This window comes from Falco rusticolus, chromosome 1 (genome assembly GCF_015220075.1).
Source record: "Falco rusticolus isolate bFalRus1 chromosome 1, bFalRus1.pri, whole genome shotgun sequence".
NCBI classification, from domain to species: domain Eukaryota; kingdom Metazoa; phylum Chordata; class Aves; order Falconiformes; family Falconidae; genus Falco; species Falco rusticolus.
In genome coordinates, this window is record NC_051187.1 from 1,656,564 (window position 1) to 1,680,002 (window position 23,439).

The window sequence follows — 23,439 nt, forward strand, 5'->3', positions numbered from 1 at the left end:
TTCAGCTACTGTTTGGGACCAGACTCAGAATTGTAAGAGAGGATAATTTTTTTCCGAAAGGAAGAGCACACTGGAATACTGGATCTGCCTCGTGCTGTCCAAAAGAGTCTGGCTGGCATCATGTGGAGCGATGCATTGCTGTTCTGGGGGTTCTGCTGGATCCTGGACGGCATCTGACCTTTTTGCTGATTGGATTTGAGCACGTGTGTGAAGTTTTAGTTCTGGAATAAGCAGAAGGCAGGCAACGAGCTCCCAGGGGGGAGAGCAGGGTGTGGGTGCTGACCCACTGCTCGCAGTTGAGTGGGGATGGGAGGGGACTTGGGTGCTCAGAGTGCCCCAGCATTGCACTCGTGCTCCAGGTTGGGTGGGCTCTGTTGGTGGGAGCCTCCTGGGCTGTAAAAGCTGGTGCTTGAGAAACTTCAAGCTCCTTGCCTTGCTGCAGTGATGCTCTGTGCCCTGCCTGCATCCAGGCAGACTCGGGGAAGGAGTCAGGAGCCCTCTGCCTCCGCCTCCTGTGGCTGTGGTGCTGGTTCATAGCAAAGAGTCGGCTGCCCCAGGATCGCGTTGCCTGTAAGAGTCGTTCCTGTAGCATCCCTGGAAATGTTAAAACCCCCCATATTGGTGCAGTGCTCACAGATGTGGCTAGTGATGGACTTGGCAGTGCTGGGTTAAGGGTTGGACTTCAGGATCTTAAAGGTCTTTTCCAACCTAAGTGATTCTACGATCCATGCTCTTACTCTGAACACCTGAATGAGGCCCCGTTTCTCCGCAGGCACGCAGAGTGCTATGGATGGTTCCGTGGCTGTTCTTTGATCTTAAAATCTGCCTTTGAATTTGCTCATAGCATAACCCCAAATTAATGCCTCCACTGTGAAAAGTAAACCTGCTATTAAAATGACAGAGAAGCAGTGAGAGAGGTTGCAATCGGTTGGGTGGTGAATGTCAGGGAGAGGAAGGCTGCTTTCATGTAGATCAAGAAAATATATGTGCACAGATCTATAACTGCAGCACAATGCCAACTTGCTCTCAGGGTAAACTCTGACTCACCCAGACTGACATGACACTGCTGTCTGCTTTGCAGATGAGCTGTAAAAAGTCAGTTTTGTGCCTCTTGTGTGCTTGTGTCCCCAGGGGGGGCAGGCCCTTGTGCAAGGGGCTCTGCACGCGCCGGCTGACACGCTGCCTCCCGGCTCGCAGGTGCCATGGGTGGCTGTGGTGAGTGGGGTAAAACAGACGTTTGCTCTTCATCTGGTGGAACATCATGCCTTGTTAGGCTGACGACCTGCCAGAGAGGAGCATGCCGCTGGGGAAGTGTGCGTGTGGGGTTTGTTTGTTCCTTTCTGCTCAGCCTGGCTGAGGCTCTGCTGGTGTTGGGACTCTGTGGGTGTCTCCGGTTTTGCACCCACTGGATGCTCTGGGTACGTGGCTGTGGCGTGGGGTGTGTCATCCTCTGGCTGTGCTGGTCCTGGTGGGGTGCATCAGGGTGTGAAAACCTTCGTGATGTGTGTTGCTGTCTTCCCCCATCGTGCTTGAATTGTCAATGAGGTGGTAAAGGTAATGTGACTTTAATCTGTTGTCCACAGGCTTCGGAGCTAATGCAAACTGAAAAATTGACTGGATGAGTCTCCTCTTTGAGTTTCAGGCTATTTGCAGGCTTGGGAAGGCATCTTGCTGTTGGTTTACATCTTGTGCGTGTTTTTTAAGGCCTGTCAAGACTTTATAGGTGGGGTACATGCTACACATGTAAATAAATGCTATGAGGGCTGATTGCAAGCTTAATTTCTGAGCTTTAGGTGGTTTTGGTTGGAGTTCAGCACCCAAAAGAGTAACCCATGGAAGCCTGGGATGAGCCCTGCCCGTGGGGAGCCAGCTCATTCCCCAGCTCAGGATTCAGCGGTGCCCATGGGACAGTCCTGAGCTTCCAGAGGAAGGGAAGTTGGTTAGCTTCTTGGTGGTGGTAATCAGGAAATGCCTTGTCCCTTATTATTCCTCTCTTCTGTAATGAATTAACAAATTAATTGCACTAGCTGAAGAGAATGAAGGGCCTCTCCTGTGGATTTGTTGCGCTGTGCTTTAGGAAGGTGTTTGAGACTCCCTTGACTCTGCCGCAGCTCCTGCAGATGAGCAGAGGAGTTGGTGTCTCTCCTGGGCTTTGGTGCTATTTTGGTAATTATGGGATTTACAAGATGTGGAGAGGAGAAAGAGCAGAAACAGTGTCCTTGGGAATGAGCTGGCTGCAGGCTGGGGCTGGTACCCACGTGGCTGCGATGCTTGGGGGTGTGGAAAGGGGCTGTGCCCCAGCAGTGCTGCTTCTCCATCCATCTGCTGGGGACTCGTGCACCGTCCGCACCGCTAATTGCGGGCCTAAAGGAAGTTGTGTTTTCATGTAATGTAATTAGGCAGCAATGGCGTGGTGCGGCTCTTCATTTCAGGGGTGATGGATCGCTGGCTGAGCCCTGCTACATCCCACCAGCCCTCCGAGGAGGCCCTGCTGTTCCCCTCCCAGGGCTCCTGACATCCCACCCTGCAGCAGGAGCCACCCGCTTTGTTCTCCCTGCTTTCCCATTAATTCAATCTGTGCTGATGGCAAATCATTACTGAGGAGTATATTGTGTAAAAATGAGCTGTTAATTGAAGTTTTGTTTGCTTTTTCTCTTACCCTTGCAAAAAGCCTTGCATGATAAAAGGACTGTAAAAATATATGTTGCCATGCTACAAATACACAAGGTGGGAAGGGGGCAGGGAGAGAGGAAAGAGGCAAAGCTGGTCTCCATTAGACTTTAATAAGCATGTGGAGAAAAAGCTCTTGTTAATCCCATCTGAGGCTTAAAGGTTTATTGCTAACAATTAAAATCTCATATTGTAGTGCTGACTCGATGCCACAAACCTCTCTGCCGTGTCCTGCTGAGCAAGCTGCCGGCGTCCGGGTGGTTGGTGATGTGTTGAGTAGTCCTTAAGAAAATATCCCTTAGGATCTGGCTGCGGCTGTAATAGGCAAGTTTCCTCCCAGCAAACAACTGGAAGTGGTTATACATCCTCTGTGGCTGTAATAGGCAAGTTTCCTCCCAGCAAACAACTGGAAGTGGATATACATCCTAACTGGTTTTGGTGGGCAGCACTTGGGTGTTCAAAAGCCCCACCTGGTGCAACCAGTCCTTTGAAAAATCAATTTACTGGTGGTGTTTCGAGGTTTCTCTGAGTTTCCTGGTGGGCAGGAGGTTGTTGACATGAAACCTGTCTGCTGCTGTTGCAGAGGTGGGTTTTGGTTGTTTAACAAGCTTGGGTTTTTGCTAGGTTGTGTGGCAAAAGCAGCGAAAACATTCCTGTGCTTTTGTTTTTGTAATGGCAAAGGTTGCAAAAACGACCTCTTTTCTGCCATGTAAAACATCGCTCTTGCAAAACATCAGGTTTTGTAACAAACCTTCTGGGTTTCTCAAGGAGCCTGAGAATTGCATGTGTGTTCCTCCCCGGCAGCGCTCGCCCTGGCCCTGCACTGTCCTTCCCAGACCGGCTGCCAGCAACATTCCTGCTGTGTTTTTCCTCCCTCCTGGAAGGGTCAAAGCCCTGGACGTGCCAATGAGAAAAATCTGTATGTTTGTTTTTAATATGAATGTTGCTTTGGCCAGAGAGATGGATTGGCTTGTGCCTGTCTCCCCTCGGAGCCCCTTGTGTGGCTCCTGTGGGGCCGGTGGCACGTGCCCGCTCCCTGGCAGCGATGCTGGCGTGGCCCAGCCATGCCATGTACCAGCTGGGAGCGGGTACCCTGCACCCTTGAATTGGAAGCGCTGTGGGATGCTTTCCTCTCATTCCTGTTGGAGGACAGACTTGGTGTATTTGAGGGTTTGGCATAGGTTTTGGTAAATTTACCTTTCTCCCTCCCTAGGGTCACCAGACTGGTGTTTCTGGGTGCGCTCGGTGCTGCCAGCACGTGAGAGCCCCGCAGGTTTTGGCGCTGCTAAAGGTCTCCCGTCGGCTGCTCTCGGATGAGGCAGCTCCCAGGGAAGCCTCCCCAGCTGGGGCTGCTCTAGGGTCACCCTGCATGATACCCTGGCTGTCCCCACGCTGGTGACACAGAAGAGAGCTGATTTATTCCTCCTGCCCTGGCAGCCCGTCAGCAGAGGTTGGTGATTAAAGCTGCTGTTTGCAATTTTCAAGAATTATGAGTTATCAAAGTGGCTGATAATTAGCAGTGAATAAAATGTACTTGCAATAATATGACATTAGTTACAGATAAACTGATACCAGCCTTCCTTAATATTCACTTATGCTTCCCTGTTTGCAGTTATTAGGGGAAGGCTCTGGTGTCGTGTTGCTGCCAGCTGCACTGTCAGGATGAGAAAGGCCTCCCAGCTCGATGAGAGCTGCTCGCAAGGCGCTACTGGAGCAGATCTGCTGTAAAAATGCTGAAATTTTTTTGTCTGTGGATGTACCTTCCCTTTCCAATTCCCGCGGCAGTGCTGCCATAGCTACAAGCCTCCCGCCTGCTGCAGGCGCAGGGTGGGTGCTGGGCCAGGGGAGGATGTGGGGCTGGGGGAGCCAGATGGAAGATGCTCGGCGTGCGAAGTGGGGAGCCCTCGGGCCTCCCCTGCCGTGGTTCTGGAAAAATATTGGTGATCCCAGCGCAGGCAGCGGGACTGGTGTGGGGGGCATGCACTGCCGAGCTGCAGGGAGGGCTGCTGTGCTCAGTGGGTTGCAGGATCAGGCCCCTGGAGTCTGTTCCTCATTGGGAAATTGAGTTTCGTGAGGATGCTCTTGCATTAAGCGACTGCTGGATTGATCATTGGGCTCTGAAGCTGAAACCATGCCTCTGCTCAGGTCGCCCCGCTCCTGCCTGGTGCCGAGCCGGTGCCAGTGCATTTCCACGGGGATTCCAGTTGTCATTGAGGAACAATTCCCATGCAGCCCCTCGCTGGCTGGGTACACAGCACTCGGCTCTGGAGCTTCTGCACTGCTGTTGTGATGGGACAAGGATGTGTTTAGGACCTGGCTGTTGGGATGAGGGCTTGGGGTGGATTCACAGACTCCCCAAGCTGCTGATGTCCACCAGCAGCACAAGCACTTGTGCGATGCTTCCCATGTGCTCATCTTTTCTATTTACTTTCTCCGGTGTGGTTCATCTTCTCCTGCCGCTGTATTTGGCAGCACTTTGAGGCTTCAGAGGGTGGTTCTGATTATGGCCTCTGGTTGCACATGCTGTGGTTTAGGTTTCATGAAACTTTAGTTAGTTGAACTCTAGAGGGAAAATGCAAGAAAGCTGTTTCTCGGCGTGATAGACAGCACTGACCCAGCTCTCGTTAACAAGCCCCAAAAGAACTGGCATTAAAGTGCCTTTCCATCTGTTGTGCCCGTTGCTGCTGCTCCTTTATTAGCAATCACCAAATTAAAAATGCAAACTGACATGTACCTGAAATACTTGGAGACCTTTAAACTTTCATATGAAAATAAATTTGGTTTTCTGTCTTCGTTACGTGAGGTTTTATGGATGTTGGGGTTCCTTACTGTTGCTCTGCCAGCTGGAGCTGTAGAGGTGGTCCAGGTTGTGCTGGGTGTCCCCAGGTTTATTTTATGGGCGCACAGCCTGTCTGAACAAAGGGGTTTGGGTGCTGCTGGTGGGACCACCGTGACCCCAAGCAGTGGGGCTGTGCTGTGCTGGGGTGCAGGGCTGCCAGGCGCTGTGGGGACAGGAGTAAGGGAGATCTGCTTCTGTCTCAGAGCTGCGTATTGGATGCTATTAATCATAAATATGACTGCACCCACTTCAGCGTTGAGAAGGGCCTTTTTTTATCATGTGGAGTATTGAAAGTTGGACTTGAATTGTTGATTTTGGTATTTTGAGTGGGGGGTTGCCAGTGATCCTGGCTTTGAGAGGGGCTGCAGTTCAAGTCCTCTTAAATGTGCACCTGCCAGCTCCTTCCCTTAACCCATCCCTTTGTGCCAGGTCAATATTGACCAAAACCATGGTGTGTTGTTTTGGTTTTGTTGCGACGGAGGGAAGACACAGTCGCTCAATATGAGTGATCAGCAGACTTCGTTTATTGTCCCTTACAGTCACCTTTTATGCCTTGTTATAATTAGCTCATACATATTACAAAAGTTAAGCTCATTATTGGTTAGTTGCCTAAATACCAAGCCCGCCCCTTGTTTCTCTTCTGTAGTTTTCTGTTCCCACCTGCAACATTCTTTTCCCACCAAAATCTTCCTGTTACTGTGTAACAAGGACAGCCAAAGACAGTGTATTTTGCTTTACTTCAGATAAGCTGAGAGCGATGCACATTTTTGTCCAGCCAGCTGGACTATGTCTATGTGACCCTTTTCAGCTAGCCAGTTATCCACAGGTTTGGTTTTTGGTTTGGGTTTTTTTTCCCCATACAGGAGGTAGGGATGCTGTACTGGGGGAACATGGAGCTGGCTGACCATTTTTTGGTGGGATGCTTGGCATTGCAGCTTCTGGCAGCACAACTCACCACAGCCTTTAAACCTTCTCCCAGGCGTGTCGTCACCACCCCAAGTGTTCGTGGTCCTCTAATGAGCTCTGGCTTCTCATCCCACAGAGCAACACGGAGCCTTTGGAAGGAGCTCCAGCCTGCTGCTTGCCCCGGCACAGCGCTGGGATGGGAAACAGTGTGGCCAGGTGCTGTTTGCCTTTTTTTTTAAAAAAAGATATTATTAAAAAGAAAATGTAGTTTGAAACAAGGAGAGCTTTGGAGGCGTGTGGGTGCAAGCAGGAGGACCTTCCTTCTGCACCCTTGGTGGTGGGGCTGGGGCTGGGGGCTGCTGCCCGGGGAGCGGGGCTGCTCGGGGGCTCGGCAGGTCCCATGGGACACAGGCTTCCCTGGGCATTGCTGGGGCTGTCCTCGAGCACCCCTGCAGGGACGCTGGGAGCAACGAGACCAGCTGAGAGTTCAAGAGATGAAACCGAAGGGTGCTGAGGGAGGGTGGGCCACGCGGGGTGGCTCGCCATCGCTTTGCACATTTGTCGGCTCTCCGTGGGCTACGAATGAGCGCTGCCGGCATGGGGATTCGTAACCGGTGCTGTGCTGGCAGAGGTTCTCTTGGGAGCATCCAGCCCTTGATATGTTTCAAATAACAAAACACCAGCCTGTTTTACATGCAAATGGGCACTGTCTGATAACTAAGTGCTTTCTAAGGGAGCTCTCTTCCTATCCGATCTTATTTCATGTTTTTTACATAAATCTGTTTATCAGCCTCAGAAAAGCTGGGGACTCACTGCTTTGTGGCTGCATGGCCTTTGCCCCCCGAGGTGTCAGGCCACAGCATCTGACACAGATGCAGATGTGCAGAAGCAGCGAAGCTGAGCAGTGGCTGATGCACTGAGCTCGCTGGGGGCATGGGGTGGCCACGGAGACAGGCTGTGTCCGTCCCCACAGCCAGGGTGGCTGCTGGCGTGGACTGGGAGACGCAGCATCTCCCCTTCCTCTCTTGCTTCCCTCCCTTCTTTTCTTTCTCTTACTGCTTTCTGGTCTCTTACATGTTATCGCTGTCTCTCTTTTAATAAGTGTGAACAGGAGCCTCTGGGCACCATCAAAGCATGGCTTGTTATTGTCTCTTATTGTCTCTTCGTTTGTTCCCAGCTTGTCCAGGAATTATTTTATTTTTATTTTTTTTTTATAAAGTAGTAAAACTTCTTCGATTTCTCTTTCCTGTTGAAGTGATTTCGGCCATTAGTTGATGCATTATGGTCTGTTTCCTGTGGCTTTGCAAAGCCTGTTCCAGGCTGTTTGCTGGGTTAAAACCAGTAAGATATTGCACAGGAAGAGTTGTGTCACTGACCTTCCCAGACGAGCAGCACCGCCAAATTCAGTGCCAAGTGACCTACCCAAAGCCAGGCCATCAGCTTTTGTCATCACTGTTTCTTTATTAATTCTCCTTCGTTGTTGAGGTGGAGAAGAGCAGATTATTTCTCAAAGGTATCATTCACTCTTCATTTCTTTGTAAGATTGGTTTCAATTCAATGAGCAGCTTGTGCAAGAGGCTGGCTGGGCAGCGGGGTGCAATCTGAAATCCTTGCTTCATCTACAAGTGAGGAGCTGCCACCTCCTCCTGCCTCACCTCTTCACCCTGCGATACCGGGGTGGTGGCTGCACCGTGGCTGGCAGGAGAGGGGCACGTTTCCATACGGGTTAATTCAGGCTTGCTGCAGCTTTTGGGTGACAAAAGCAGGATCTGCCCGTTGAGGTGGGTGCTGTGTGGAGCGGGGTGCTTCTCTGCCCTCTGCCAAAGATACCTTATTTTTTCTCGTCTGCTTTTACACGTGGGGCCACAACAGTCTAATGACTTTTCCGTCGTAGCTCCGTGAGCAGAGACGAGTGCGGTGGGGACTCCCGCGTCCCAGAACAGTTTTCCTCCAAGATCTTCCTGTCCAAATCTCTCATTGCATCTTGCTTTTTGAAATAATCAGCCCCCGTGGTTATTTCAGTTAACACTAATTACTAGCATGAACTAATTAATGTGGGTTGACTTTCCTCTTCTTTCTAATGCTTTTTTAACCCACTGACACATTCCAATTAAGCGACTCATGCAGGGACCGGTCTGAAATGACTCAGAGCAATCACAGTTGGAATAAATCGTGTGCGTTACTGAAGGTCACTAATATTTTTTCAAATTGCCAGCATTGTGTATTTGTGCCTGCCAACAGGGAAGTGACCTGACCTTACAGTAAGCATCTGAAATATCTTCAAGTCTGCCTCCGTTTCGGTGCAAGCAGATCTGTGGGTACCACGTTGAGGAGCCTTTAACGTGCTGAGAATGGTGGCACAGAAAATAACTATGGGAGGCTTCTCCTCGGGACTGGACCTTGAGGCGAGTGGTCTTGCCCTCCCAAGGACCTTGCTTGTTTGCATCAGTAGCTGTGCAGTGGTAACAGAGGGCTTAGCTGGATGTTACCCGCCTGCTCGTGCTCGTGCAGGTGATTCCTTTTCCCCTTGGCTGGGTTATTGTGACTTGCAGAGTTGTGTGGGCTCTGGCCATGCCCTGGGCTCACTTCCCTGCCTGCGCTGACGGGGCCAGGTAGAGGAGCAGCTGTCTCTGGGCTGGGCGGAAAGCCACAAACGCGGTGGTGGTGCTTCTGCAGTGGTTGTGGCTCATTTAACAAAATGCTGGTAGGAGCTATGTGGAAGGAGAGCCTTCTGCTCCGTGGAACCTGGCATTCCTCACATCCAAGGCAAAAGCAATGGCAAGCAGGAGGCAGCTGGTGGCTGCAGCAGGGCTGGAGAGCCCGGGGCAATGGTTGCCAACCCTTCCTGGGCACTTACAGTTGAGGCTTTTATTTCTGCAGCTTCCAATTCCCATCCTTGCTTCTCCTCAGGTTGATGTGTTCTGGAAAGTGATGTTACTCTGTCCAAGGGCGAAAAGCCATTTAGCTTTAGCAGGACCAGACTCTGTATCTTCTGGATACAGGGAGACCACGCTGCAGAAGTGCCAGCAGCAGGGCGAGCCCGTGAGTTTCCGTTCTTGGACTCTTCCTGCCTTATCCGAGTTGGATCACAATGCTGAAGTTCCCCTCTTCCCTCGCGGTGTCATGTCATCCAGATTTTGCTGGAAAATGCTTGTATTTCTACCTGCTCTTCCAGGTACCACTCGTGATTTAAGGCGCAGAGTTGCTGGTGCCTGCCGCGCGGGGGGTGGTGTGGGTCCCCTTTCTCCCAGCGGGATTTAAACGTGAGCACCTCATCGGTGCATCTTGTAATTGCTGGGTTAATGGAGGTGAAAGCACCCTGATTAAACTGCAATAGAAAGCAGAGAGCAAATATGTGATTAGTATTAATAGTACCGGTCAGACTATATTATGCAAATGGTGGGAGAAGAGATGATTTAGTTATTCATCTTTAACCTTTATTTTTGTTTAATGTGACCTTACCTTCCCGGTGTCTCATTACCATCTCTGGCTGTTCAGCGTATGTTCGTTTATTCTGCCGCCATCAATCCAACAGCTATACCGGTGTTCCTGGCCGGTGACACGGGGTGCAGCCTGGATGTCCCTCCCTGTGGATACTCCTGGGGGCTGATTCCCAGCCCTGCGAGGAGATGGGGACTTGCGGTCCCGCTCACTGTGCTTTGGGTACAGCTGGTTACACCAGCCGCCACCATGGCATAGCTTCCCTTCTCTCAGCTGTGTGCTTATGCCTCTAACCCCGTGTTTCCTATTGGTTTTTGTAGCGCTCTCTGGGTGGGTTTGAGCAGCCTGGGGACGTCCAGAGACACCGACCTTCCTGCCGCGTGCCCAGCACCAACGGAGGAAAGGCAGAAATGGTGTCTGCTGGGGTTTTTTTGGCTGATGCAGATAAAGACTGGCACATCCTTGAGCTGTGGCTGGTTTCTGTGAGCTGTGTCCAGGTTGGCAGAAATCACTCATGGGGGCGGCAGCTCTTGCTTGCTCCCTCTTGCTTGCTCGGCATCTGCTTGGATTCCCTGCAGACTTTATGCATAGTTGGATAGCATTGGGTTTGGCCGTCCCCCTCTGCTTTCTGGAGGTTACAAATAGTGTCGGATTGTGCTCCAAGTGAGTCTGAAGTTTCAGCGGGCCATCTGGATGAGTCCCACGGAACTAATGCTGGGTGGTTGTGAATGTGGTGCCTCATTTGGTGCTCGCATCAATTTTGAACAGTTTCCCGTGCAAACTCAATCCATGTTGAAGAAATAGTACCCTACTGCAAATCAAACTTCTGCAGAGGTGGCTCAGCAGCTTGACCTTCTGTGAGCAGCTTAGCAGTGAATGTCCCTCCTTGTCTGCTGGTCTCCTCCAGGTTGACTTTGGAGGGGTTGCGTTTATGGAATTACATTTCTTTGTGTTTGTGGAATTGTGTTTCTTGCTCTTAATGCATGTGAATTTTGGCTCTCCCTCTTTAGCCCCATAATTCTTGGCCCATAGCTCCTCCTAACCCTGTCCTTGACATTTCTGCTGGAAATGCACATTTTGATCTAAACAACTAGGCAGTCTGTCGAGAGAGGGGGGAACCCAAAAGACGCATCTCCACGCAGCTGTGAGAAGCTGCTGTGACACATGCCCCCATCGACTTCCCAACCACACAGATGCCAGAGCAGTCCCTGAGGATGGCGCTGGGAGAAGGCTGGTGGAGAGATGTGAGGAAAAAAACCCCGTAAATTACTGTCTTGTCTTGCAGGGTTTCAGCGGGCCTCCCCATGCAGCGTTTGCCTTGAGCTGTGACCAACGAGTGGTGAAGGAAAAATATGAGCATGAACCTGCCCATCCCCTGGACTACGAGAGCGAGTTGTCCATCCGGATAGGTAGAGCTGGGCTCCATCCAGGCAAGCATCCTGTCATATACCAACTGCAGAGTGTGCGGGGAAAATACCCCTCTTAAACTGGCACCTAAGCTGTCATGTATGTGATTGAAATTAGATTGGTTTTGACATGTGCATGCAGAGTGCACTTTCTCTTCCCTCTCTGGATCTGTCTTTCTCCTGGCTCTTCTTCCAAGAATCATTACTTCTGTTTCTACTTCAGTTCTCAAAACCACTTGCACGTCTGTCTGTGCCTATGAATTATTGATAATTAGATATCTCATTCACCAGGGAAATGAAATCATCAGCTTAGCTTTGAGACAAGTTTATTTTCAGCATGGGCGCAGTGAGCGCTACCCCTGCCCTTGCCGTGTTACGCCGCGGTGGAGGTGCCTCATGACACTGACCCTTGGTGGCCCTCCCTAATTATAGACTAGGACTGGCGTTCATGCTGTCACTCCTTAGTTTGGAGGTTAATAGAATTGTAGCTGCCAGAGCGTGGAATAAAATGTCTCGTTGGCAGCTATTTCCTCCTTGAATAGATTTTGAAGAAGGAAGTTTTTGGTCAAGGTGGTGGAGCCTCATCAAGGCTTCCCCAGCTCCAGGGTGTGTATGTGGGGGGTGCTGGGCACCCTTGCACCCGGCCGCGTGGGGATGCGTCCTCTGAGGCAGCACAATTTTCTTTTTCTCTTCTTAACAGCAGCTTTTCAGTAGACAAAGAAAATGTAATTTAATGAAATAATCTTATTGCTCCTCTGCTTTTTCTTGGTTGGAGAGAAACAGAAATAGCGGTTTATGGTATCTTGAGTACAATTGGGAGCAGACTGAGATGAAGAAACAATCCTTCTTTTTGCAAAGAATAGTGCTGGCCTCTTAAATCAGGCTCCGTTATTTAACTGCATTGCTTAATTGCGTGTTTCATAAAGCGTTTCAAATCCACAGGATTTTTCAGGACTTGAAATACCAGCTTGGATTTTTCCAAAGGGATGGAAGGAAGATTTGTGCTAGACTCAATCGGCTTTTGGGTCCTTTTAGCTCTTGGGGCAAGTGCAAGCTTGAAAACTGCTCTAGCCCTGCAGACTATAAGGCTTTATAGTTGCAACGATTTGGATATTTTTGTAAGGTGGAAACTTTACATCCCAGGTGCAGTTTAATTTTATTCTTCAAGGGAGAAAAAAAAAAGTAGGCAGCCATGCAATTTTTGGAAACTTAAGCTGCTGGGGTTTTATGTTTTCATCTTCTCTTTGTTGCAAACAATAACAGTGCAAATGGTTTTGAGAATAGAAAATTTCCATTAGACTTGGTTGTTTTTGCTCTCTCTGGGGAAATGGTATTAAGAATCTATAATACATTAATTCTTTTATTGTCTCTCGCTATTTTTTTTTTTTTTATTTGCTTGCTTGCTAAAACGAACTTGGTGTTTTCACAAGATACCTCAAGCCTTCCGAGAAAGCAGCTTTCCCCACCCCTGGGCACTGCTTGGCTGTGCTCTGGGGAATGCTCTGGGAACATAACGGGTATTTTCGAAGTCTAATGGGTACTAAGTGGAATATTTCAGACTTAATCACTATTGAATCATTGACCCTTCCTTCATATTTACATGCTTTAAAATTGCTAAAGCTGTGAAAACAAAAAAAAAATCCCAAAGCATGCCACTGCCTTGTTTTGCAGTTGTCTCTGCTGCCTGGGGATGGTGTGAGGAGCAGGGGAGCTGGTGTGGAGGTGGCTGGAGAACGTGTAAATACGCAGCTCTCCCGGGCCCTGTGTATCTGAGGTCTTTGTGTTAGAGCTGTAAAGGTGTATTTAACGTGCTGGGTGAGAGGCTGGGAGCAGAAGCAACTGTGTGGTCGTGCGATTCTTGTAACGACACTAAGCAAGTGAGAAGATTTCTTCTAGACCTGCAGAGAGGGTGATGGAGGAAATACAATAGTTAGATCTATCCCTCGTGTACTCTGTTGGGGGAAAAAAAGTCTTATTCTGCTTTTCTCCCCCAGTCAGCAATGCATTGGGGTGGCTCTGTTCTTTCCCCATCATCTCAAATCCTTCGGTTTCCCATGACTTGTGAGTGGTTTGTAGGGAGTGAGGAAGCTCGGTACCATCCAGATGGAGCTGGGAACCCCTCGCTCCCGCTGCAGCTGTGGCTCTGCTCCCCTTGTCCTCTGGCTTCTGTCCAGCCTGATGCTGCCGTGCGATCACGGGCATCGATGCTGAATCAAAACTAGATTTTTTATGTGAGTTGCTGAAAGCTGGCTGCCTCGTGGATGCGGGAAGTAAGGCACACGTATCCATGTGAAATGGAGTATGGGTGGATTTGGTATGAGTTACAGTGAGAAGTCTCTGTCTAGACTTGGCATTCGACGAGTGGGATAATCGCTAGGGCTTTAATTACTACAGACGAAAGAGAATACAGCCTTGTCTCTAACATATCCGGGTAGGCAAGGGATGTAAGCTGTATTTCTCTGCCTCCCTTGGAACAGATAGAGATAAAGCCGAGGGGGGGTTGTTCATTCCTCTGGGTGCAGGCGAAGCCCCCTGTGACACCGTGGAGGGACCTGGTGGGCTGTGCCCTCCCTGCTGTGGGGACTAGGGGCTGCCCTGCTCCCTAAACCTCCCCTGCAGCCCAGGGCTCGGAGCAGCTCAGCTTGCTGGAGTTTGCAGGCATTAAACCCCGGGGAAATAGTTTTGGCAGGGTCACCGCGGGCTGCAGGACTGGAAGGCCAGGTTTGACCCCTGAAATTGTAGCTACGTGCGCGGTGTTCTCGGGTAGTTCTCAGAAAGGATTTACATACAGTATTGCACCTTGAAACCTGAGCTGTGACTCATGCTCCTATAAACTGCATATTTAACATCGAGGCGTGTTGATTCTTTATTGTGTCCTGATGCTGAATGAGTCACGTTGCTCCAAATCCGGTTATGGAGAGGAGTAGGAGGGCAACGATACTCCACAGTAGCCTCTTCCACTCTTGCTTTAACGTCCTCACTACTCTGTTGCAGGTGAGAGAGATTGCATCTAAGGAGATGCTTTCTAGGTGTGCTGGGGCAGGGGACTGCGCAGCAATGTGCCTGTAAATGCTCAGAGTAAAACACCAAATATCATTTTGGTGCTCAGCTGGGAACATCCTCAGTGGTCAGCACAGCTCCAGCCCTTGGGAGTTAAGAGTAGTAGTCTCTGAGCTGGCTGTTGACCCAAGCTGCAAATAAATGTCTACTGAAGCACCTGCCTAACCAGCAGCATCTCTGCTCGTGCCTTGTCTGCCCCAGATGCACAGACGCTGGCGCCGAGGGGTGCAATGTGCCTGTGGTGTCGTGCTGCCAACGCCAAGTCACTAATATTATTGAGGGAACCAGGGTTTGTTGTAATGACTCAGTTGCCTTTTGGTGGGGCGTGATTTAGGAAATGGTATTCTGGTGTTCCTGCATAGGTGTTCAGTAAGTAAATACAGATGGGTTTAGTAATTGGAAAAAGTGTTTGAAATAGTGTACTTAAGAAATGAAATTTCATTAAACTTGTTACTTAAATGAGCAATGGGGTTTGGGGGCATTGTAGAGAAACGTCATTACATAAATTTGTATTTTTTCCCTTACATTTGAGCTGCTGCATCAAACTAGCTGCAGTGCTGCAGAGGCTTAGGCGGCGTTTTGGCTAGGGAAGCCCTGGAGCAGGGGCAGCGCGTGGGCTGGGGGCACCACCAGCACCAGACCCGGCGTGGGCCCAGCCTGCTGCACTGCCCCAAGACTTGCTGTGCCAGTTTTGGCAGCATCACCTGCTCTGATTTTCTACCTTCTTCCTGAGGCTGTATTTTTTTTTCCATTTTTGATTTATTTTTCCCCTTCAAAGGAAGTTTCCGTGCATCAGGGCTGCTGGAGTGGAATCCATATGAGAGGAAGCAGACCCTGCTCATGTAGCGTCTCTGTCGTCGGTGCCCAGGCAGTTCGAGTCCAGGGATGATGTAGTAAACTTCTGATGAAAGGGAGGAAGGGAGCTGGGCAGGTAAGAGGAGGCAAAAACCTCTTAGGGACCAGTACAAGGAGAGGGCGTGAGCCAAGTTGTGGGACTGGTACTGGTGCTTCAGGCGGCGTACGGATAAGGTTTGCCTCTGCTTCTGGTTGTGTCCTTGCAGCCAGAAAGTTCACTTTTTGCCCTGTTACGGCTGGGGTACCGGCTGGCTTCACAAAGTCCAGCCTTGTCCCAGCTTTTCAGGCTGTCCTGATCTGCGACTGTCCCCTGGTGTCAAGGAGAAATCGCCTCCATAGAAGTGTCCAGCTCCCATCATAAGAACACAAGCGGTTTGCAGATGTTTACCCTATAAACTTTCCACGTGTTCCCCCTTTCCTTGAGCAGAAGCAGAGGCTGTGAAGGGGGGATGATGTATAAAGCCTCTTCAGCCATGAAACCCCTTGTGATTCAATGGAGTAATTCAGCCGGAGCCTAGCTTGTGCATCCGAAAGGTTCATTAAGTCATTGCAATTTATATAATACAAGGCTCCTTCTGCAAAATGGGGTGTTCACCAGTTTTAGGTGGTTCCAAGTGTATTTATAATAACTTTGACACGTTCATACTGTGCTTGGCCCAGAAAACTGCTGCTTTCAAAAGACATCAATTCATTTTGAATTTTAATAGCCAGCCTCAATGATGAATGCCTCTGGCGATGTCTGTATTGATTTAAAAACATCCTAATGCCCCTTTCTGGAGCGTTTTAAATGGTTATTGACCATCCTTGTCAGGCTGGGTTCCATACTTGGTTTTTATAGTCATGACTAAATATGAATTTATATACGCACAGCTTCAAAAAAAATAAATAACAATTGGAACACATAATCCCTCATAAACTGATGAAGTGCCTTCTTCACACGTAAATCTGTACCCCTGTTATTCTGGTCACAGCCTTACTCCTTGGATTAGGAATTTTGACTTTAGAGGGCTAAACGCAGCCTGATGGTTTGTTCTCCTTTGTTTTCGGTCGGCATTGTCACTGGATGTAAATGTCTGCCTTTCTTGTGCTTTCCAAGATACGTATGTCTTGGTTGTATTTGCAGAGGACCCAGATCTGCACTCCTCCACTTATCGCAGCCTGTGGTAAATAAAACCACCCAGTTCAGCAGGTTGCTCTGGGTGTAAGTCATTAGGACTTCCACCTCCAGACAGCCTGATCCCTAAGGAAATGTCAACCTGTGACCTGTCAGGAGAGAGCCCTGGCTCTGGGTGACCTGTGTGTCAGGGCTGCCCTTGTCCGCCTCCGAGGGCTCTCGAGGTGGGGATCTTAGTGTTGCGTATCCCATCTGTCTGCTGTTGCTCATTTCCACCGTGCCGGGGGAGCAGAGCCTGTTTTCACACATCGTGGTGCTTACGTTATTTCTGATAGGGAGAAGGAGAGCCAGGCTGCAGCAGCACTGGCAAAATAACTTCAAAATTCCTTGAATGGGTGTTCCAAGATACTCTTGAGTTCGTGTTAGGTCTTCACAGAGTTCAGCCGGCCTTTCAAGAGGAGGAGAAATCTTGAGTTGGAAGATTGTCAGCCCCTCTGGAGAGGAGGAGAAGTCTGGAGATGGAAGGCTGTCAGGGACTGGGGGACACTTGAGGGATGGCTCCTCAGAATAAGCCTGGTGTAACATTTGGTTGCTTTGTCCTTTGCTTCATTCTCAGTTGAACAGCGCTGTAATGAGCGTGAGAGCTGCTGGCAAGGGTGGAAAGCTGCTTTATCATGCCTGGAGAGGCATGAGCTGCCTCCATGCTTGCTGCTTTCATGATTGCTTGGACAGGGAGAAGTGCCGTGCCAAGAGGAAACAACGTCCCCCTCCGCAGATGACATCTGTGCGTGTGAACTGTGCTCTTGGCATCTTGTGCTGCTTCCTGCTGTTCTTTGCAAGTGTCTTCTTTCACGGCTTCTTGTTAATGTGTCCTCCTTTCCTGGGCTTCGTCCAGTGTCCTCCGAAGTGAAATGTGGCCGGAAGGGCTTAGCCTACCTACAGGCTTCTCTGTTTAATTCTCTTCAACTATTAGAGTTGCAGGAGAGCTATAGCCTTATTGCCATCATAGAATCATTTATGTTGGAAAAGACCTTTAAGATCATCGAGTCCAGCCGTTAACCCAGCACTGCCAAGCCCACCACTAAACCGCGTCCACCAGTGCCACAGCTACACGTCTGTTAAATACCTCCAGGGATGGCGACTCCACCACTTCCCTGGGCAGCCTCTTCCAGTGCTTGACAACCCTTGCGGTGAAGAAATTTTCCCTAATACCCGATGTAACCTGCCCTGGTGCAGCTTGAGGCTGTTTCCTCTTGTCCTATTGCTTGTGACTCATCTCCCTTTCAAGACAAGGGACCTTCAGTGGGACCTGCAGATGGCATTTCAGCTTTCCGAGGGAGATGGTGCGGGTGGAAGAGGTCAATACAAAATTAGCTTGCTAGGGATTTGGTGTACAGCTGGTGGCGTCGCTGGAGGACTGAATTGTGCTCTGCAGGTGCTGTGGTGGAGGATGCAATGTGCATCAATGCCTTGTGCTGTGCGTGAGGTGCAGAAGGGGACAGACACTATCTGAGAACTGGAAGGACTTTTGTCTTTGAGGTGGCTTTTCCCGTAAGCCTCTTATTCTGGCTAAGTCAACACAGGCAGAGATTTACCAGTTTGAGGACATGGCTTTCCTTGCTGCTGTTTGCTGTCATGTCTTTTGCCTAGAAAAATGAAGTTAGCAAGCAGAGAGGGCTGCATAGTCCGTCAACGCAGCAGGGTTCTTCATCTGAAGCGCTTGGTGGCAGATGAGCGAGTGTCTTTGTGCCCGCTGTGCGTGGCAGGGCAGGAGTGGCAGCTCCCGGGCAGCCCCCTCAGCTGGCACCGTGACCCCTGCACCCAGCCTGGGGGGCCGTGGGCGCTGGGGCTGCCCGTAGCATCGTGCTCCATGGGCTCGCTGCTCCGCTCTCTGCTCCTTCTGTTTCAGGGCGATTTGTTAATTTACGAGGCTTATTGAAGTCTGTTGAATGACACGCTAGGTAGGACCCATGCTCTGAAATTAGATCTATTGGCAAAGGTGGAAGCTGCAGAGAGGCTTTTTGTGATGCTTATGGCCATTAATCAGAAGAGTCCTTTCCCAAATTGAGCCTCATTAATGCTCTGCAATATTATCAAGGAGCTTTAATTTCCTGCCTACACCTGACAATCTGTGAAGTCTTTTTAATTCTGCAGCTGTATCAAATAAGTTCCTCAGGAGCTCATTTCTATCCTCAGCCTGTTGATGCAGCGAGCTCTGATGGCTTCTGTGTGGTGCTTGGGGGGTGGCAATGGTGCAGAGTCAGACCGGTGTGTGCAGGGGTAGGCACTGGTGCTGTAATTAGTCTTCTAGAAGTAACTCTCCTGCCTTAGCAGGGTAATGGGGTGTTAAAACATCCCCTGAGGAACATCTCCAGAGATGTGTTGTGGCATCAAACCCGTGTCTTCCCCGAGTGGTGGTCCTGCGGCTTGGGAGCTGGCTGGAGGGCTGAAATCCTGTCTCAGCCCAGTTCCAGGCTGGAAGGGGATTAGCACAAATGATACTTAGCAGACTCCACTGCAGCTGCATTCAGGAAACCCTTAAATTTCAAGGTTTATTAAACTGAACTAACAACCAGTGTCGTTGCCTCTGGAGTGGATGTTGTTTTGTCTTCATTCAATAAACACAGTAATTCATTTATTTTCTAGCTATGGTTCTTTAGTTGAATGGAGATGGGAATAATTTTTAGTCACCCTAAGGATGCTTTGGAAGAGTGAAATGAAAATCAGGAGCTTTAGCAGTCACTCTGTATTACAGGAGCAATATTATCTGAGGAGTGATGCCAGGGCATGTACCATGAAGTGTAGGAAGGCCATCATCATTATTTTGAAGGAAAGGGAATAAACTGCATCAAAAAAAAAAAAAAAAAAAAGGCAAGCTATTCCCTACATTCAAACTAAACAAAAATTTTTAAGGATAACAAAGTAGATAAAAAGCTATAACCCAGCTGTGTCATTGGGATTGACTGTGGCTTCAAGCGTGTGAAGGTGTGTGTAATGGGATTTGTAACGGATGGGCCAGGGATTGGAGCAATCCCAAAGTGGGGTTAGGGGAGGGCACTGAAACGGTCCCCAGCGCATCTGTGCCAAGCGGTTTGACCACACTATGGAGACAGATATGTGTATATATATGGTAATTTGCTAATTTGCTCTGTGGTTCTGGTCATGCTTTCAGGTGATCTGTTCTCTTCTCTGCAATGTGGCCATCAAGGGATCTATTTAGGTAAAAGCCCGAGCTGCTTTGGGATTTTTAATCATCACCTCTGTGGCTGGTGTGTGGTGGTGGTCGGGGCGTGCTGGGAGCATCCTGGCTCTGCTTCTGCTTCGAGTCAGCTCTGACCAGGTGCAAACCTCCTCAGCCAAACTGCAGCTACGCTCTGGGTGCAAAGAGGGGCATGGGGGAGTACCATGAACCCTACTTTAATTGCCTAAAAACATGAAGCGCTTTTGCGGGGTTTTCTGTCTTCGCAAGGCTGCGTAAATGGTTCCTGAGGTGCTGAGAGCTGGCAAGAAACTTGGCAGCACCCACTGGTGGGCTGGCACCCCCTGTCCCAGCTGAGACTGGCAGGCATTTGGGTGCTCAAATGCCTTGTGGAGCTGAGCCTGTGCCCCGGAAAGATGGATAAATGAAGATTTTGATCTTGTTTGTGGCTGGGAGCTCTTGGCGAGGTCTCCTGCAGCACGGCTGCTGCAGGAAGCTGTTCCTGGTGGATTTTGGTCTTGCACACCCGTTTGGCTCCAGTTCAGATCGTGGCCAGCTGCCGAGCGGCTGGGGAAGCTTCTGGGGACAGAGCCCATCCTCTTTGGGAGCAGAGGTTCAGGAACCGTTTTTCCTTCTGAAGGCAGCAGGTTTGTTTCCCCTAATCACTGGTTCTGATGTGATTTATGCTTGTGATTTCTTTCCCATCTGATTTCAATTTCAATGTGTTTTCATTTCAGTTCACTGTGTCCTGAGACAGTTGCTTGTGTCCAGGGCTCTGTTTTATCCTTTTCCATGTGGTATATGGCACAGGATGATGGAATATGCCTTTTCACTAAGAATCAATGTTTTATTTCCCAACCCCCCTCTGGTCAGGAAGCTTTCCCAGATACAGGTATTGATTATTCAGATAAAAGCCACGTTTATGCTGTAATTGCTCTTTAAATCAGTGGGGCTGGTGGGTTTACACTGTAACTGCTCTTCATGGAGCTGGTGGATGCTGGGTGGTTGCCGTGGGATGGAGCTGCTCCTTGCACAAAGATGATGCTCTGCAGCAGTGGTGGGCGCCTTCCTGGGGTCCCTGTGCTGGGAGGTGGTACCCAGCCTGCGAGGAGCTGGTGGGTGTCTGCTCTGCCCCAGTCCCCGTAGGGGGTGGTGCAGTCAAGCCGTGGAGGGTGTCTGATGCAGGAAAGAAATATTAGGGCTTTTCCAAACACTAATGTTTACCATAAAAATCTTGGGCTGCTTTTCGGCAGCTGGTTTCTCCCTGCTTCAAGGAAAGGTGATGCTGTGGTCAGCAGCGTGCATCACCCACTCGCAGCTGTGCTGGGGTTAGTGGCCTCTTCCTGAACCAAGCCAGCCTGCATTGTCCCCCAGTGCACCCCAGTCCTGCACCACCCATGATCTGGGGGCACTGGGAGACACAGAGGCACTGAGGTCTGGTCCATTGCTCCCAGCACTGGGGTGACCATGGATTCAAACCGCTCCCCGGGGGCCCCCCAGGCCAGGCTGGCTAGACAGATGGCCCCCAGGGCTGGAGTAGGAGATGCTGTGTGGTTACAGGGGGATTTTTATGTTTTTAAAGGAAAAAGCTCTGCAAGGGGCAGAGGTAATGAGAGCTGTGTTCCTGTGGCTCCTGCCTCACTCTGTGTCTCTGCTGCCTAATAAGACTGAGGCTGTGGCTGAAGATTTGTGGCCACCAGGACGTTTGCAATGGCTCTAATTAATTTGAATTTTTCAGCATCTAAAGAGAAGCAATTCCTGCTGGTGCTGTTCCCGAGGAAGGAACCCTAACTGCAGGTCATCCCCCCCCTTCCTCTGCTTGTTTCCTTGAAAGGGAGAATAGCTTTGAAGCAGCTGTCCTGCCTTCCCTGCCTCCAGCCTGCCTGGTGCTGCCCACTGCATCCCAAAGCCATTCAGCAATGCCCAGGGGACCTGGCTGGAAATGTGGTTTGTGACTGGGACACAGGGAGGGGGATGTGGGGCTGGGGGGGGAGAGACCCTCGCCTGGGCTGGGGCAGGTCCATGCACCAGGGATCCTGGTCTGCCTGGCCATCGGGAGAGGGGCTGGATAAATAATCCCAATTAGTGCATAGGCACTGCTGGACTGGAATGACTTTGGTTTCAAGCTGAGGCCCTGTGATGGGTTAGCTGCTTAGGCATCCCGTCCGTCACAGAACGTCCCGCTCAGCGGGCTGTTGTAAATGAGGGCTTTATTTCATCTCAGTATGAGGGGCAAACAGCATTCAGCCTGGCTGGATGAGTTATTATTGGGCTTGTGGTTATTTTTTCCTTGGCTTGCTGCTCGGCACAGTTCCTGGCTCAAACAGGATCCGGGGAAGTGGTGCTGTCCTCCCCTTTGAAGGCTGCACGGGGAGTTACTTCATCTGGGTTTGGATGCAGAATAGCTGTAGCATATGAGCAGAGATCTTAAACTGTGCCTTTTTTCCCCCCCTTTTTTCTAGTAGGCTGTGGAAGCAGAAGGGTTGGTGGGACTGGAACAGCCCCAGCACCCAGAGCAGGAGCCAAGCCTGGCAGCAGCCTGCGAGGGAGGTGTGATGAGAACACGTTCCCTCGAGCATCCCCATCACCAGGGCCTGGGCTGGGGTGCTGGGGGGTGATGGCAGCGGGGCAGGACCTGCTGCTGGCATCGCAGCCACTGCAGGGACGGTGGCAGCAGCAGGGTTTGGTACTCAGCTTCTCAGGAACTTCGCAGAAAAAAGTGTTTTATTTTTTCTTCCTAAAGACTTAGTGGTTTCTCATCTGTATTTATTCTAAGCTTAAACAAAGTCTCAATTTTTTCAACTGTGTTATCTGCAGGTCCTAGAGCTCCGGCATATTCATTGCCATCTGTGTCTCTACATCACAGCAGAGTGCTTGCCCGGGGCCCCAGTTTTGCCCTCTTGGGTGCGAGCCGAGCGGGTGATGCCCTCCGTGGCTCGTGTTGCTCGACGATAACTTTGGCCCCAAGGGCATCTGGAGAGAGGAGGCAAAGCTGAGCCTGATTCTCTTCAAAGCCCTGAGATGTATCTGTGGCAGCAGATGGTGCGAACCGCCTTAAAGTCAGTATGAAATAGCACTGAATTCCCAATTACGTATAATTAAAATGGTGCTTATTTATTTATTTATTTATTTCACTGCTAATGGGCGGCTCTCGTCTTTGTGTGAGGGGCTCCGGCCGTGGGCTGCAGCGGGCAGCTTTCCCTGCAGGCGGGCAGTGGGAATTTACGGCATCTGCAAGCAATGCTCAGATTTAAAAACAATCAGTACAGTATTTGTTAGGCTCTTTCTGCCTGGGAATGTCTCTCCAGTGAGCGCTTGGGGACTGTCCCCTGGTATCCCATCCTGGGAAGATGCAATTTAGAAAAACTTTTTTTTGTTTTAAGTTGCACATCCTTTTGCCAGATGGACCTCGACAGCTTTCCCAGAGCGCTGCCAGGTGGCCCACGCACTTGACTCTTAACATCTCGTTAGCTTCAGAGGAGACCTCAGCCTGCTCGGAGCTGCAGCCGTGCCAGGCCTGGGGATGTTGGCTGTGCCCGGGAAGGTGCATTGCTGCTGGATGCGAGCGCCCAGCGAAACATCCGTCACTTTATGCGCTGTGTCAGTTTCTGGCTGATTTGGTTCTGGGGTTGGTCTTTGGGGACAACAGGACTGGCCCCCGCACCGTGTCTCTGCGTGTCGTACACATTGTGGTCCCAGCGTTAAAGGATCAGAAATACGTTCAACTGGAAGCAGGAGTTGCCTGGGAGGCTTAGTGTTGAGGGTTTTTCTGTGAAAAAAACAGATAAAGGCTATTGAAAATAATCCTTTATTGAAATACTAGAGGAAAATTTAAGAAATGGATTTTGTTTTTCATGTATGTGTGCTTCCCAGCTGAATTCCCGTGCCGCAGTGGAGGAAGGAGAGCTTAGCACCGTTCTGCTGGCTGAGTCATCCCTGTCTTCCCACC

The 23,439-nt window shown here is 50.1% G+C and overlaps 1 protein-coding gene and 1 long non-coding RNA gene across 4 annotated transcripts in view; both read left to right on the plus strand.

Annotated features, from left to right (window-relative positions):
- SLC39A11 (solute carrier family 39 member 11) overlaps positions 1-23,439 on the plus strand; it is a 99,430-nt gene that overhangs the window by 17,707 nt on the left and 58,284 nt on the right. For 2 of the 3 annotated variants that reach the window (XM_037404496.1, XM_037404506.1), the window contains exon 5: positions 11,142-11,286. In XM_037404496.1, coding sequence (XP_037260393.1) covers positions 11,142-11,286 — 145 coding nt within the window. The remainder of the gene's footprint in view (positions 1-11,141; positions 11,287-23,439) is intronic. The other variant, XM_037404512.1, reaches the window with a different exon arrangement.
- Positions 3,499-4,467, plus strand: LOC119155639. The gene is made up of 3 exons (XR_005106778.1): positions 3,499-3,589; positions 3,884-4,120; positions 4,283-4,467. It is a non-coding gene; the product is annotated as an uncharacterized LOC119155639 (long non-coding RNA).